At 49.8% G+C, this 17,334-nt stretch overlaps 1 protein-coding gene across 1 annotated transcript in view; it reads right to left on the bottom strand.

The window, feature by feature from the left end:
• Positions 1 to 16,746, bottom strand: part of IGF1R (insulin like growth factor 1 receptor) — a 302,701-nt gene extending 285,955 nt beyond the window's left edge. Inside the window, exon 1 of the mRNA XM_068990854.1 lies at positions 16,642 to 16,746. Within this exon, the coding sequence (XP_068846955.1) occupies positions 16,642 to 16,735 (94 nt within the window). The 5' untranslated portion in view covers positions 16,736 to 16,746. The remainder of the gene's footprint in view (positions 1 to 16,641) is intronic.
• Positions 16,747 to 17,334: the final 588 nt, after the last annotated feature.

Below are 17,334 nucleotides of genomic sequence, written 5' to 3'. Positions count from 1 at the left end.
GGGCTGGCTTTTCCGCTCCTGCTCTCCCGCATGGCACATACTCAAGAAACCAGACTTTTTGAAACTGCAGTAAAAATAAACACAACTTGTTGTTGCTTAGTCACTAAATCGTGTCCAGTTCTTTTGCAACCGCCGTGGACTCCTCTGTCCAGGGGATTTCCCAGGCAAGAGCACTGGGGTGGGTTATCATTTCCTTCTCCAGGGGATCTTCCTGACCCAGGGATCGAACTCGGGTCTCCTGCACTGTAGGCGGACTCATCACCATGGGGCCGCCAAGGAAGCCCCCTCGAACCCTCTTTAAATGCACAGTTCAGCGTCATGAAGTACATTCACACTGCGGCACAGACACCCCGCCATCCATCCTCGGAACTCTTTCCACCTTGCATGACCAAGCTTCCAAACCCATCAGATGCTAATTCCCCATCCTCCCCTCCCTCATTCCCCCATCCTCCCAGCCTGCTACTTTCAGTCACTGTAAATGTGGCAACTGTAGGCTCCTCATCCACGTGGAATCATATGGTATTCGCTGACTTGTGACGGGCTTCTTTCACATAACATAATGTCCTCTAGGCTCATCCTGCTTGTAGCATATGTCAGAATCTCCTACCTTTTTTAACGCTGCATAATATTTGATTGCTTATACGGGCCACCTTTTGTTTAACCAATGGACACTTTCAGCTTTCAGCTTCCGCCAACAATTATTTCCTGCTAGGAACATGGATGTGCAAATATCTCCGATTCCCTGCGATCGAGGCCTTTGGGCATATGCTAATGTAGGACTGCTGATCAGACTGCAATTCCGTGTTTAATTTTTCGAGGGACGCCCCCACACTGCCTTCCATAGCAGCTGCCCCGTTTACTTTCCCACCAGCAATGCAGAATGGCTGTACCGTCTTCACACCCCTGCCAACACCTGTTATTTTCAATGTTTGGATCATCGCCGTCCTCACGGATATGAACTGGTGTCTCACTGTGGTTTTTCCTTGTATTTCCCTAATGACTAGTAAGTGGCTCATCTTGTCCCACACTTATTGACCTCAAGGAATAGCTTGTAAACCAAAGGAATTAATTCCTCCCGCTAAGAAAGTGCTCTTGTGAATTGTTTCAAGTTGGTTGAATAAGGGGTCTGGATTCAAAACACACTTCCCTAGGAAACACTACCATAGGTAACAGCCCCCTAATGAGAGCACTCAAGCCTAGCTAACAAGCTCCAGAAGCAGGACTAAGCCTGATCTCCAGCCCAGGAACCAGAAACCCTGTACCATCCCAGGGGGCAGAGCAAAAGGGCAGCTCCTTCTCTCCCTCCTGGAGGCGGCTCCCTGACAAAGAACTTACTAACCAGGCACCACCTTCCCCCAAGGCTCAGATGGCAAATAATCTGCCTGCAATGCTGGAGACCTGGGTTCAATCCTTGGGTTGGGAAGATCCCCTGGAGAAGGGAATGGCTACCCCCTCCAGTATTCTGGCCTGGAGAATTCCATGGACAGAGGAGCCTGGCGGGCTTACAGTCCATGGGGTGGCAAAGAGCTGGACATGACTGAGCGACTAACACGCTCACTCTCACCTTTTCTGGGGCTGGCTCCCACCCTCGCTGAGACCTCTGGCAGCCGGGACCCCACAACACACGTTCTCACTTTTTCCAGTATTTTGAATATTTGAACTAGTGTTTTTGGATAAGTAGAGTCACGTGTTTTGGATCTGTGTCCTAAATGCAGGCGGGGCTATGACACCCCCCTCACTTCTCATGCAGACCTTCCTCCTCAGGAGGCCACCTGGCCCCCGAGCCACTCCCGAGGAAGGCAGAGAGCAGGGCTGTACACGCTCCATGCCACTGCGGAGTGACTCATTGTCCGGTGAGCCCCAACGCCTGGGCCATCTTGGGCTCGAATAACTGCCTCTCCTGGAAGAGCATGTTCCACCTCCTTCCCCAGAGGCAGCAGGGATGACAGGAAGAGAGAGGAACACAACAGACAGAGGTGCCTTCTATCCCCAAAGACGAGAAGCTGGAGCCAGCGCTCACGAAACTCCTCTAAGTCAACTGAAGCTGCTAGAGTCTTGATGTGAAGGTCAGAGAAGGCGAACGCTGCTAAAAGCCGAACATCAGAACCCATATGCACCAGGAGGGCACTGATCACTCTTTAAGGAAGCAGACAACTTTTAAGGTCTGTTTCCTCCATCCTTAACAACAATACGACTAACCCATAGTGCAGATGACAGGCACGCCATTCCAAGGAATGTATGTTCATCTGCCCAGGAAATACTTGGACTTGTCCTCTGAAATGGGTGCCATTAACCAACTCCCATCTTGCAGATGAGAAGACTGGGGTACAGAAGGGAAACAAGGTGTCCAGGCACAGCCCGTCAGCAGACGTCTCATTCGACGTAGAGCCCGAGCCGTACAGAACCTGGAGCATCAAAGACAAGCGGGGAGAAGGGCGTTCTGGGCCCAGCAGAAGGCGCGGTTTCCGCCCGCAGCACACGGACACTGCGCCCCTTAGGTCTGCTTGCTCCTACAGGCGAAAGGGATTTAAAATTTGGAAGTCAGCACACTGAGCACAGGAAAGTAGCCCCAGGCCTCCAGGCGACCTCCGGAACTGGCGTGTTTGTTTCTAAGGCTATTTGTCCAGTGGCAACAGTTGCAGGAAGGGCAGCAGGAATCTTCCAGCACTAACCACCCCCCCTCACCCTGACCCCTGTGAAGGACCAGTGACCGCTTCTCAGGGGAATTACGATGTGCCGGTCAAGTTCAAAACATCAATATGCGTTCAAGTTAAAAAGCACCAGCAGCAAAGCCTGGAGCTGGACACCTAACTGGCCTCCCATTTCCAACAAATGAGCCCACCCTGCTCCAGGCGGCCAGCCTCCAACCTCAGGCCATGGCCAGGGCCCAGCACGCGGCTTGGAGGGGACCTGGGGTTGCAGCCGGGCTGGGTCCCTGGAAAGCGGGAGAGCAGTGCCCGGCGATGCACAGGCAAGCGCACCAGAAGAGCTTTCCCTTTTGTTTCCAGAGAAGAGGAGTGTGTCTGGAGGCTGTGCGGCCCCCAGGTTCAGCCTGGCCCTCTCCTTCCCCGGCACCTCTGATGCCCCTGGGTGTTGCTCCCGCGGCACCCTTCTGATGGGTCGGGGTGTGACCCAGCCCTCAGGGCCCCCCTCACCATGCCTTCACGGGGTCACCAGCACCGACCCGAGCGGCCCCCCACATGCCCCCTAGGAACACCCTGATGCTCACAGGGCTGAGCCCTCCCCTGGCTCTCCCGTCTGCCTCAGACTCCAGAGGCCCTGCCCACCCCCCGGAGCCTGTCCCAGGCCACCCGAGAGTCAAACCTTCAAGGAGCATCGAAGTCGGAGTACCCGTGGCCGCTTGAGCTCCTCAGCAGCTTGACGCCCCCCACCCCCGCTGCCCACCTGTCTCAGGAGCTCAGAATATCACAGCAAGTGCAGGAAATGGGGCCAGTCTTTCAGGGAGAGGCTGCCGGGCCACCAGGGCCTGCAGAAGAGACAGATTAAAACAGGCACCTGTTGGATGCTTCCTACGAGCCGGTCCTGCTGGGCACTTGGGATGCAAGACTATCCCTCTTGGCATGGCGAACCGCAGATGGGGATACTGAGGCTCCAGTGTCTGCCTGTGCCTGAAGGGGCTGCCTGTGGCAGGGGGCCTTGGGCGGGGCGGGGCTGGGGGGGTGGGTTCAAAGGCAGAAAGCACCGTGAAGAGGGCAGACGAAAGGCAGGCGCCGTGCTGGCTTGTATGGATGGAGCTCACCTCCACCCTGTTCAACATCTGCATGGTGCTTTCCAAGACACTCTTAAACAAGCTATGCCTGAAATTAACGTGCCAGGTTCAAATGGTTATGTTTCCATTTATCTGTAAGAAATATCCCACCAGACTAGAGTCTTTAGGGTATGAAGCTTTCAAGGGTAATCTCTCAGGTGTTAATTACATTCAGGAGACCTATTATTCCATCAACTTCTGGGGGATGCAGGGTGCAGGCTTCCAACCTCAGTGGCCCCACAATGAGGCCGCCAGAGGCCTCGTCCACGGCCCTGAAGGAGAGGGCGCGCTTCAGTGACAGGAGTCTTTAAGGTGAGCTATCGTCCCCGCCAGGAGTCAAGGCGAAAGTTAACTGGCCTCGTCAAGGCAACCGTGCAAGACACAGCAGCCCCGCTCAGTCCAGCCAGACCTTCTGAAGAACCCCGTCTCTCTGCGTGCTGTCTCTGGATCTGAAGGCGGGAAACGCCGCGAGGAACGGCCTGAACGTTCGCAGTCATTCGGAGGGGAAAGTGTCAGGGTCAGGAGTGGCAGAGGGAGCCCCACGGACGCCCTGCCTGCCCCGCGGCTTCAGGCCGGGCCCAGCACGCCACAGGGAGGGACCCAGGCTGCCTCCAACAGGCGCCGGCTCCACGTGGCCTGCAGCCCATCCCGGACACAGCCAGCGCTGAGAGAGACGCGGTCAACCCTCGAAGGGCCTCCCCAGTGGCTCAGCAGTAAAAAATCCGCCTGCAACATAGGAGAAGCAGGAGAATGGGGTTCTATCCCAGGGTCAGGAAGACCCCCTGGAGAAGAAAATGGCAACCCACTCAGTCGTGTCCAACTCTTTGCAAACCCATGGACGCAGCACGCCAGGCTTCCCTGTCCTTCACTCTCCCGGAGCTTGCTCAAACCCATGTCCATTGAGTCGATGATACCATCCAACCATCTCATCCTCTGTCGTCCCCTTCTCCTCCTGTCTTCAATCTCTCCCGGCATCAGGGTCTTTTCCAACGAGTCAGGTCTTCGCATCAGGTAGCCAAATTATTGGAGCTTCAGCTTCACCATCAGTCCTTCCAATGAACATTCACGGTTGATTTCCTTTAGGATGGACTGGTTGGATCTCCTTGCAGTCCAAGGGACTCTCAAGAGTCTTCTCCAACACCACAGCTCAAAAGCATCAATTCTTCGGTGCTCAGGTTTCCTTATGGTCCAACCCTCACATCCATACAAGACTACTGGGAAAAAAATAGCTTTGACTAGATGGACCTTTGTCAGCCAAGAGTGGTCATGACAAGATGAAAATAAATGTGTTGTTCACATTGCTTCAAAGTGGAGGGGGCACAGGGGACTGAGTGTGTCCCTTTAAGAGGGCTTCTGTTCCGTTGAGGTCTCCCTACGTGCTAGGCACTGAGGCATGAGGTCTTCCTACGTGCTAGGCACTGAGGCATGAGCTCAGAATTCAAGGATAACCAAGGTGCCTCTCGCCTCCCTGACCAGGAGAGAGCAACAGGCTGGGGACGACGCACTAACAAGGGTATAAAGAGATCTGTGGGGCCATCCAGCCAGCAGGGTCGAGGCCGCTGGACAGGGAGAGCTGCAGCTAATTCTGAAAGGAGTCTGCCAGGGCGTGAGCTGGTAATACAGTTGTATCAGAGGAGGAAATAAAGTTGCCAAGAGCCCCTCGGCACAGGGACTCCCACCTGCCAAGGCAAAGAGACCTGAGTGGGTCCAGTCTGTTTCAGAAACAGCCAGAGCTGTTGTTCAAAACGTCTCAGGGGATGGCAAGTTGCAATCCTCTATCAGAGAGCCAAACCAATGACTTCCAAATTAAAACTAGCCAAAAGCAACCACAGAGAGATGAGCCTAACACTTTCTAAATGAACCACCTATTCACTAACTTAGTGTAGCCTCAACTAAGGAAGTGAGAAAGCAGATTCTGAAACTACCCAACGAGTAGCAACCAAACAGAAAAATGTCTAACAAAACACAACCAACATGAGACCCAACAGCAGCAATGACAGTGTTTGTTACTATTCTCTGTCAGGATTTCTGGCTGGTGAGCACCTGCCCAAGGGGACACATACAAGAATGATAATTAAAGTCTTACCACATATTTTAAGTAGAGCAATGGGAAGTTTTTCAAAAGGAATCAATAGATGTTTTAAACCTCTAACCTCGAAAGGAATATTTCAGAAGTTGTCACTTATTAAAGTCCTGTAAAAACATCTTAAATCCCAACCTGTAAAAGGTGCGCTAGATAGATACAACTTTGTCAAAAGTTGCTCACACCACTCAGGGAGACCCAAATTCTCTCAAGCTAGTTCACTGATGCAGCAGAGCATCCTTAATTGAAAACCATATCCCAACAGGTCCTACAGAAGCCTGCAGTCCCCACAGTTTCCTGCAACTGGGTTCCCAGGAACCTAAGCCAGACAGAGGGACCACGGGCCGTCTGCATCCTTAGGCATCAAAGAGGCCGAATTTCCTTGCTGGCCACTAGATGGCGCCTACGCATTGGTGAGGCGGACAAAGCGCACCCTGGACACTTCTTGGGCACCAGCCGAAACGGACAAATGATTAGAGAGAGAAAGCATGGTAGACCTCTGAAATGGATGATGCCCTGTAGGCACCGGCCACTGTTTAACGAAAAAGGTAAAAAAAAAAAAATCACAAAACTGTTAAGCAAGCAAACTGCAATCCTGTTAAGTAAGCACCATAGCAAAATAAATCCTCACGACAGAACATTAATTGAGCACCTACTATGTGCCAGGCTCTGCATAACATTCAAACGACAACGGAAGCCCGACGTCAAGTGCATCCTGTATTTCTGGCACTATCCAAACAACAACTCTGTTCAAGGATGCCGTGCCCATTAGAGCAGTAGCAAACCAAAGCTGGAGGGCTTAGGATATGCCAGCCTAAGTATTTGACGTATGCATCAGCTCACTTTTCGCTTTTAAGAATAAACGTCTGGAGTGGGTTCTATTAGAATTATAACTTTACAGATGAGGAAAACTGAGGCACAGGAAGATTAAACAATTGGCTTGAGGCCTTAGCTACTGAGGAGCTGAGATTCAAACCCAAGCCCTCTGCCTGCACTTCTCTCTACGCCCTTATAAAATGACAACAGCTCAGGTCCCAGAGAAAAACCAATCACTGCTAACCGGCACAGCAGAGGGTACAACCTCAAAAGGAACAGGCGGGAAGTCAGGTCTACAGAAACGAGGGTAATCAAGAAAAACTTCATGAAGGGGAAGGAATCTGTGTTAGAAATTAAAAGATGGCATCTCAGATGAACTCAAACTCTAGGAAGGTATTTGGGGAACAGGAATTAACTTAGCGTCCCATCTTTACACAGTCACAGTCTTGTCCTTATTTCACAGATCTGAAACCTAGAGTTTTGTTTGTTTTAATGAAAAAGAGATTCCAATCCCAATTTTTCTGACCTTTTCTGGCAATATCAGTAAAGAGGAAAAGCACTCCAGGCCTTGAATACAGAAGGAGCAAAACATGGAGCCAGGAACGGGCTTGCTTACTGTAGAGCCAGAGCCCACTGATAAGAGTCCTAGGAATTCACACGGGATCCCTACAGCAAAGTCTCGGTAGGAGCGGGTTACAGCCCAGGACAGGGCCCTGGGACTTGAGTCCTGGACCAAAGGGCAGCACCACAAAAGGCGATGCTGATAATGTGGGGCTGGCAAGCCCATCAAAGCAGAAGGAGGGTGTTGGAGTCAGAATGCCCGGCCCAGAGGCCAACCAAGCATCTCCTCCAAGAGTCCCTGCAGGTCAGGACGGGACCAGGGTGGAGCCAGAAATGGGCGAATGAGAACAATTTCAAGTGACTCAGGGAGGAAGAAAGGAAACATTTAATAAAGGAGTCTCCCCAGAAAGGGGCTGATGAACAGAAATGTAACTAGGAATTCCATCCTGACCCAACACCACTTCTTGTTGAAAATCTTACTGAGGTAATGCTAGACAGAAAATCCCAAATATACAGTTCAACCAAGTACAACAGTGATAACAAAAGAATTTCCTGGGATGAAACTATAACATGTTGTGATCTCACATATTCCATGAACTCATTATCCACAGAAATCAGACAACAGAACTACGGAAGCCCAACAGCAGACCCTCCTCCGCCTCTGGTCTCTCTGATCGTTCGTCTTCATGACAATCTGTGTTTCTCTTCCAAATTCAGGGTCTGAGCTACTGGTAGGTATTTTACCCCACTACTGAGAGACCCCCAAAACTTAGCAGGGGGGAATAAACACAGGACAACGCTGATAATAACGGCACAACTGCTGAGGACTTTACAACCTAAATAGAAGTAACAGCTGACGACCTAAGAAAACTGTTGCTAGCTGGTACAGGCAAGGAGACCACGGACCTCTCGCCTGTTGCTAGCTGGTACAGACAAGATCATGGACCTCCCCCCTGTTGCCAGCTGGTACAGGCAAGGAGACCATGGACCTCCCCCCTGTTGCCAGCTGGTACAGGCAAGGAGACCACGGACCTCTCCCCTGTTGCTAGCTGGTACAGACAAGATCATGGACCTCCCCCCTGTTGCCAGCTGGTACAGGCAAGGAGACCACGGACCTCCCCCCTGTTGCCAGCTGGTACAGGCAAGGAGACCACGGGCCTCTCCCCTGTTGCTAGCTGGTACAGGCAAGGAGATCATGGACCTCCCCTCTGTTGCTAGCTGGTACAGGCAAGGAGACCACGGACCTCCCCACTGTTGCCAGCTGGTACAGGCAAGGAGACCACGGGCCTCTCCCCTGTTGCTAGCTGGTACAGGCAAGGAGATCATGGACCTCCCCTCTGTTGCTAGCTGGTACAGGCAAGATCATGGACCTCCCCCCTGTTGCCAGCTGGTACAGGCAAGGAGACCACGGACCTCTCCCCTCTTGCTAGCTGGTACAGGCAAGGAGATCATGGACCTCCCCTCTGTTGCTAGCTGGTACAGGCAAGATCATGGACCTCCCCGCTGTTGCTAGCTGATACAGGCAAGATCATGGACCTCCCCCCTGTTGCCAGCTGGTACAGGCAAGGAGACCATGGACCTCTCCCCTGTTGCTAGCTGGTACAGGCAAGGAGACCACGGACCTCTCCCCTGTTGCTAGCTGGTACAGGCAAGGAGACCACGGACCTCTCCCCTGTTGCTAGCTGGTACAGGCAAGGAGACCACGGACCTCTCCCCTGTTGCTAGCTGGTACAGGCAAGGAGATCATGGACCTCTCCCCTGGGCTCTCTTTCTATGCTTCTTACTCCTCTCCAGGAGGTTATTATAGGTCAGTTGGATGCTTCCAATTTGGGAAAAACTGTTACAAACTCATCTCTCCCTAATCATCGTCAGACTTCTCTCCCTTAAACTGTTATTAACTAAATTTTCTTAACTCAAATTGGCACTGTCTCATTTACTTAGTCAACATGCATTTCTAATAATTGATTTTTATAAAGACAAACCACTGACTATATTTTGTGTGACAGGATAAGCTCAAAGTAGGCATCCAAAATATCTCAGGAAAGTTTTAAAGTTCTGCTCTATAAAACATTTATGCTTTAAGACTGTCAACATATATTTGCTCTCCCATGGTCAAGAGTAATTTAGAAAGCGGTATGCATATATCTGAATTACCAAACTGACAAATAATTCCACAGCCAGTTTAAAGTGCCAGCTTTAAAAACAAAAGAGCAGCCATACAAAAGTATACAAAACAACAATAATAATGTATTTGAAACTGTCAGAATTTGGATGAATGGACAGAAATACACACAATTCTGAACAAGTGGTCTTTTTTGTTATATAACTATTACTAAAGTAGATGCTTGCCTTGATAAGGGGACTAAGAAGCTGAGGAGTGGTGTAAAAAATTAAGTTTCAAACCCCAAGAACTTTCTGGACTAGAAATAAATTAAGAATAGGATACTTTCTAAAGTCTTTAAAAATATAAATGCTTAAAATAAAATAAAAAATTAAGACTTCCAGACTATTATAATGTCAACAATTTAAAGCAGGCATAGCTATCTCAGCTGCATTTGGGGATGCCCATCATATGCACGCACATCTTCCCTCTGTGGTTAGTCACCAATCTATTGCAAATAAGAAAGAGTGGGCTTTAAGACCATCAGCCACCAGAGGTGGGTCACTCAGCTCCATGGACACACCCCCAGCAACTGACCAAGCAGCCATCACCTGCACTGACCAAGGAGAGGACAAACATGGGAATAAGGCAGTCCCTCCAGCCTGTCTGCCTCTCCCCGTCATAGAGAGCAGCGACAACACACAGTAGCAGTTACTGCCGGCAGGCATTCATCCCCCATCATAAGAGAAACCACTTTCTGCTGTGCTCCAGTAAAATCGGAACTCTTCTAGTCCATGAAGAAAAAAGAAAGAAAAAGGAAAGCCTTGCTTACTAGCTTGTTTCTTTAGTGTTTTAAACAAACATAGAAAGTCATTTCTACGTGTGCTTAGTCACTCAGTCGTGTCTGACTCTCTGCGACCCTGTGGACCGTAGCCTGCCAGGTTCCTCTGTCCGTGGAATTTTTCAGGCAAGAATACAGGAGTGGGTTGCCATTCCTTCTCCTGACCCGGGGATTGAACCCATATCTCCCGTGTCTCCTGCACTGCAGGCGGATTCTCTACCTGCTAAGCCACCGGGGGAGCCCAATGTCTATGGTTTGACTCGTATCTTTTTACATGTACGTAGGATAGTTTATCACATCAGAACATAGTTTTAAACTTAAAGAAGTGAAGTCGCTCAGTCATGTCCAACTCTTTGTGATCCTATGGACTGTAGCCTACCAGCTCCTCTGTCCCTGGGATTTTCCAGGCAAGAGTACTGGAGTGGGTTGCCATTTCCTTCTCCAGGGGATCTTCCCGACCCAGGAATCAAACCCAGGTCTCCTGCATTATAGGCAGATGCTTTTACAGTCTGAGCCACCAAGGAAGATGGGCAAACTTAAAGAACTGAGTCCAATAAGTACTCAACATGTATTTATTTAGGAAAAGAGAGAAAAAGAAAATCTCAATTCCAGTAAAGAAATATCAATATTTCCTTCAGATTTTGAAATTAATCAACTTCATAAGCCCTAAGTGAAGCTGGCATAACTGGGAAAAGTAGGGGATCTTCAAAACTGATATTAGGGACTTTACAACATAAGTAGAACTGATGCTTTAAAAGTAAAAAAAATAATTTAGTCTTCATAGTTCAAAACTTTCAAAATCAAAGACACTGTTAATATTTTGAGTCAAATATAACCTAAACAATTTAACAAAAGAAACAAACTTTATCATGCCCAGGGAGTATACATCTATTGAGATAACAACTTCATTTGTTTTTTAAAGATCTTCTGTTTACCAACCATTTTATACCAACCATATGCCCTTTCCTAAGAACAACCAGTTCTTTCCAGATCCTTGGGGGTTGGGGTAAGGGTGACACATTTCAAAGTTTTAATGTTTCCAAATACTGAAAATCCTCCCCAAATGTCAACAGGTCTCAATGTGCAAAAACATTAGGACTTTTGACCACCCCCCAGCCCCCCGACCCTCACCCCTGACACCTCTCAGTTTAAGCCAAATCATTTGTTTACAAATAACTGGAAAAGTTCCTCTGCATAATCAGATGCCACACACCATTTTCAAGGAGAGGTCAGAGTGCTTCACTCATAATTCAACTTGTTGCCTTTAAAGCGTTTAGAATTTTCCTTCAGAAAATCGCAGACAGAGAAACCAAGAAACTATATCCCAAGCATGTGCAACCACTATATATTTAGTACAATTGAGCGGCGTGCATCCTTGGGCTCGGATGGCACCTGTCGTAAGCTGGCTAAGAACAGCAGTTCAAACAGGTTGGCCCACGGGCACAAATCCCTCCTCCGTGAACTAGGGTTGATTTTTTAAATGAGTTTTGAAAACAAATTGAAAAAGAAAAATCACAACCGAGAGAGAAACATGGCTTGGACATTTTACAATTAAAAGACATTTCAAGGTTTAATTGCTTCCTCAATCTCATGCTTTTAAAAGCAGCAGAGCATTTGAAATTAAACAAGGACTTACAATTATGAGAGTTCCCTAAAGTTTTCCAGAAAGCTAACTAAGCAATGCATAAATCCAGAAAAGCTTTAAAGTCCCACCCACCTTCCTTACAACTTAAAACGTGCCATACAACATTCTCGTGCACACCTGTGACTCCTACTGAAGTTTTGGCAAATGGTAACTATGGCACTGCCCATTTTTAATCACAATTGTCAAACTAATGTCATAAAGGAGGCAGCGCAGCAGATCGAGATGGGTGACTGACAGGTATATCACAGCCTGCCAGCAGCAATGCAATACAAGGGCAGGCATTCAGAAGGCAAGCCATGCCACGCATGCCTCCAGAAAAATCAATAACATTGATAGGCTTCCTATCTTAAGTCTATAGAAATGTTTTTAAAGGGCCTTTAAAATGTTGTTTCAGAACTGCATACCCTGGGCCAAGTCTGAAAAAGATCTGAATTTTCAAGAAACTTTGTTTCACGCAGGATTATGTAAAATGTCCTAAGGACAAAAGCGAAATTCTCTCTGTGCAGGCATCATGTAAGGCAGTGTCCAGCTTCCATACAGCAGGTACTCAATAAGTGCTAGCTGGATTCAACGGCTTCTTACAGCACATTCTTACAAAACAAATGAAACCAGATTTAAAAGAAGCTACTGTCCCATGAGGGCTCTCCTTGGCAAAACTGGAAGACAGCAAGTGAAAATGATACAGTTGATATTCATTACTGCTCTGATCTTGCAACAAGAAGAAGAACAGGAATCATTTTTATTAGTAAACTGAGCCTTACACAGAAACCAAAAACAAATGTAAACAGTTATTCTTTAGCTATTTTCCTATTAACAGGCCAAGGTGAGTCTGGATAAAGGCAGACCAGTTTGAAAATAAAAATCCCTCTGCTATGTTTTTAAATATTTTGATAAGAAATTTTAATTAAAAAAATATAATCACTGTGTGTCTAAAAAAACTTCTGCATCCTACAGAAATTCTCTTTCCTGCTCGGCTCTGCAACTATTTAAGAAATAAAACAAGTAACAAAGAAAAGAGAGAAACAAACAAACAAAAAAAGCCTACTGTATTACAATGAGCAGTTCTTAAGTTTTTACTACCAGGGTGGTTAATATGGGATATCAAAAGAGACAGTGGAAATTCTTTATCATCTTAAAACATTACATTATTTCTTTGTTGGAAAAAAATATGTAAGAAAACTGGAATACAAAACGCCATCAGACTCAGCTCCTAAACTCTAGTCTTGGAAAGACCAACGTCGTTTCAGATTCAGTCAAGGATTTCAGTGTCACAAATCTGACTTGCATTTCTTTTAACCCAACCCCTTAATCCTTCATGTGAGCTATTCCTAACCAAGGTTCTTTTTTCCAGTCTGTCCTTTTCTCCTGTGGCATTCAATCTCCGCTGTTATAGCTTCAGTGATCAGTTTGTAGTTCATGAGTCTAAAAAAACTCCATAAATTTTAAAAAAAGGAGACACCAACCTGCTGGACAAATTTACTTAATAATTTTAATCTATCAACAGATTCTATGTTCAAAGTAACACAATACATTCTTTTCAACCTTAACATGTTTCTTGAAAGAAAAACAGCTTTATTGGGATATAATTCACATACCATAAAAGTCACTAATTTAAAGTACACAATTCAATGGTTTTTAGTATTTTCAGAAAGTTGTGCAACCATTACCACAATCTAATTTTAGAGTATGTTCATCACCCCTAAAAGAAGCCCGTACCCCCTCCTTCCCCAGCCCTATGCAACCACGCATCTACTTTCCGTCTCTATGGATTTGCTTATTCTGGACTTCATATAAATGGAATCATACAATACGTGGTCTTTCGTGACTGACTGCTTTCACAAAGCATGATGTTTTTAAGGTTCTTCCAGTCAACCTTAGCATATTTCTTAATGTTGGACTTTTCTAATCCTTCTGACAAATTAAACATATAACCTTTTAAACTTCAAACCCACACCCCACCCCTCCACAAAAGTACCCTTTACTTGCTATTTCCCTCTAGAGAGGCTAAACTATAATTTGCTATTTAGGTTCTTTCCAAACTTCTTATTCTGGGATTCTTCTCCTGGTAATAAAACAGCAACTTCTTTTAAACACCCATCTTTCACATACCTACATTTCCCTGACAATAGGGTATTACTGTGCCCGGGGCAGAAAGATGACTGAATCTTTTTAATGAGATGGCCACAATACCTTTAGAGGGCACACTGATTTTTTTTTTTTAAGCATCATATTATTTGGCTATCACTCCTAACTTCCAAAGCTCCCTTTTTTAGATGCACTGTTCACAGTACATTGATACAAAAGTCTTTATAACTTCGTCTGCTTCAAAACGTATAGGTTTTCCAAATTAAAGGTTTTTTTTTTAATCACTCCTATTGCTATCACACTCTGAGAGAAAACACTAATCCCTAAATAGGCAACACATTATTAATCAACAACACCCCAATCTTTATTATATTATATTAGACAGTCAAAACAATGCTTGTCTTTGATAGGAGCCGATGGTTTTATTTCTATCAGAAGTAAGAGTTCCAGCACCTTCTGGACTAAGAGCTGAACACATGCTGGGCATACCATTTACTCCTGAAAACTTTCTAGCTATAGGGAGGGGCAGGTAGTGAGTTAGAACTTCAACAAACCATAATCAGGAATGGGGCACCTTCTGGCCATCCATCAAGTTTTCAGAAACCAACTATTTGCAAGGGATCCTTGAGCAAAGTTTGGCATCTTGTACTATAAAAGTAGTTAAAACGCCCCTTCCTCTCCTGCCTGTTTTCTCAAGAAAAACAGAACAAAACACCTTTCACAAAGAGTATTTTTCATCAAGAATTCCAAACAACAAGACATCCTATTTTAAAATCCCGGAGCCCTGCATCGGGGAAGCAAGGCCAACCCTGGTGTTGTGAATTTCAGAACTTACTAACATTAAATAAAACTAGAGACACGGCACAGTTCAACAACATGCCGTAATAAAATGGATTAACTCTCTTGTGTCTCCTGAACTATATTTAGCTTCCGAAGGCTAGAAGCCCCCCTCTGTTGCCCCCAAACACCATCTGTGAGCCTTAGAAGGGTGCCGAGAGCCTTTCGCCCAATCCAGCGTGCGGAAACTTCAGAAACAAAGAGCAGGAGAGCTCAGATTTGTGGAGGGTCCGGACTCAAGGCGAGTCTTACTCCACGCAGTAAACACGCTAATCCTGTAAAAATCTGCTCGTACTCCGTCGTGAACGCATTTCTTACAAAACGTTTAAGAAGGGTTTGTTTATACGAACAGTTTTTCCGAACTGCACCTAAGACGCGGCCAGGCAGCCCCCGCTGCCTCCTGACTCTCCCCCTCACTCTGCAAGGCGCAGTCGTGATTTTTCAAAGTTAATTGGCACCACCTGCATACACTCGGCAAACATTACTCACCAACACGCCCTCGCCGTTCCCAGCCCCAGTTCTGTGCCTGCATTTAAACTTTATAATCGTGCTCAAGATACCCTGCCGTCGCGAATGGACCAGCAGAGCCTCCCTTTACCGTTTGGAGAAGAATGGAAACCCCTCCTCTCCCCGCTCCACATACCGCGGGGCCCTAAGTTCTCTCTCCCTCCCTCCCTGCCCGTCCCTACCCCTAGCCGACACCACCAAAACAAAAGCTATCAGATTGCAAGCGGCAGCGCGTGGAGCGATATTGCTTATTAACTCTGTGCAGAGGAAGCGCGGGCGGGGGGTGGGGGGCGCGCAACACAACTCGGGACACGAAGCCCAGGCCGGGGCCGCACGCCCACCGCCGCGGGGCCCCGCGCGACCGAAACCGCGACGCGGGCCACCTCTCCCCGGGGCACGGTGTCCCTGGGAGGCCGTGTGGCTGCGAGCACGTGTGTGAAAATGCACGTCGGCTCCGACCACACACCCACTCCCGCACAGTCGGAGGCCGCCCTACCAACCCTAGCCCCGCCGGGACGAAAAGAGCGTCCACGGGCCGCTATAAAACGGGGAGAAGGGGCCCCCAAACCCTCTAAACTCGGGGTCTGGACGCGCTGTCCGGAACAGCCCGACTGACGACGAGCTCCCGACTTCGCCTTTTTCCAGGGGCTGCACCGTGGGGTGCGAGATCTAAGTGGGAACGCTCCCCGCGCCTCCGGCCGCACTGAGAAGCCCCGGGAGGCCGGAGAGGGCTGGCGACCCGCCGCGGATCCGGCGAAAGCGACAGGGAACCCAAAGAGCCCCAGGGGCCAAGCGCGGCGAGCGACAGGAGGTCGCGCTGGAAGGAAATCTATTCCGGGGCCGCGGGGCCTCCCCGCCGGGCACCTCCCACTGGGCACCTTGCAGCCCCGGGACCGGCGGGCTGCCCGCTCCCACCCCCCGGGCACCGAACCTGCCCCAGCCGCGAGGGCGCCGCGCGAGCTGTCACCGCCGCCTGCGCGCCGCGTGTCGGGAGGCCCCGCGCGCCGGGAGGGGCGCGCGGTGCGGGCGGCCGGGCGCGAACTTCCCCGCTGGAGCCCCGGGGCCTGGCCCCGCCGCGGGCCACCGAGTAGGGAGCGCAGCCCAGACAGCCGGGTCGCGGGGCAGGGCTCTCGGAACCGCGGAAGGGAGAGCCACCGAGGCCCTTCCCGCGCGGGGATGCGCCGAGCCCGGGGCCGCGCGGGCCTCCGAACCAACGACCTGGGCCCCGGGGCTCCCCCCCCGGCCTTGCGGCCGAGCCCCTCGGCGCCCCGCCCCGCGGCCCCAGAGCCCGGGAGCCCGACAGCTGCGACGGTGGCAACTCGGGTTTCGCAAACAGGGCGCAGCCCCTCGGAGGAAAAGTTCCCGCAGTGGCCGCGGGCGGCGGGCACATACTCACTTTCTCCACTCGTGGGCCAGAGCGAGAGCGCGGCGGAGAAAAACAGGAGTCCCCACAGCGAGGTCGGGGACCCTCCTCCGGAGCTAGACTTCATCCCTTTTATTTGGGACGAAATTCCCCTTTCTCAAAAAAAAAAAGGGGGGGGTGGAGGAGGAAAAGAAAAAGTCTCCGAGTCTTCGTCTCCCGCCCACCTCCAAAAACAAGGGCGAAGGCGACAACACTTCCCGAGGCGGCGCCGGCCGGGGGTCCGCGGGGAGGCGCGGACGGGGCGGGCGGTGGCGGCGGGCGGCCCTCAGCGCCGGCAGCCGCGGCCCAGCGCTCGGCGGAGTCGGGAACCCGGGGCGCGCCGGGACGGGCTGTCTGCGTCGTCGGCCTCCATTTTCAAACCCAGAGAGGCAGGAGGGAGGAAAAACTGCGAAGAGAAGGGGGCCAAGCCCGGATCCGTCTTGGCGAAGGAAAACAAACCCGACCCCAGACAGGGGGGGAGGCGGCCCGACGCCCGAGCCTCCGCGGCGGGAGGGCGCGACGCAGTTCGCAAGACTGCCCCGGAGCCCGGGTCGCGGGGGAGGCCGGCCGGGGGCAGAAATGCGGAGGAAAAATGAATGAGCCGCTCCCCTCCTCCTCCTCCTGCTGCTCCTCCTCCGCCGGGCTCCGCTCGCTGCCGCCGCCGCCGCCGCCGCGAGCTCCTTCCCA

Source organism: Capricornis sumatraensis, chromosome 19, assembly GCF_032405125.1.
Source record: "Capricornis sumatraensis isolate serow.1 chromosome 19, serow.2, whole genome shotgun sequence".
Classification (NCBI taxonomy): domain Eukaryota; kingdom Metazoa; phylum Chordata; class Mammalia; order Artiodactyla; family Bovidae; genus Capricornis; species Capricornis sumatraensis.
Note: the sequence above shows the minus strand (reverse complement) of the source record. Positions and strands in the feature narration are given on the sequence as shown.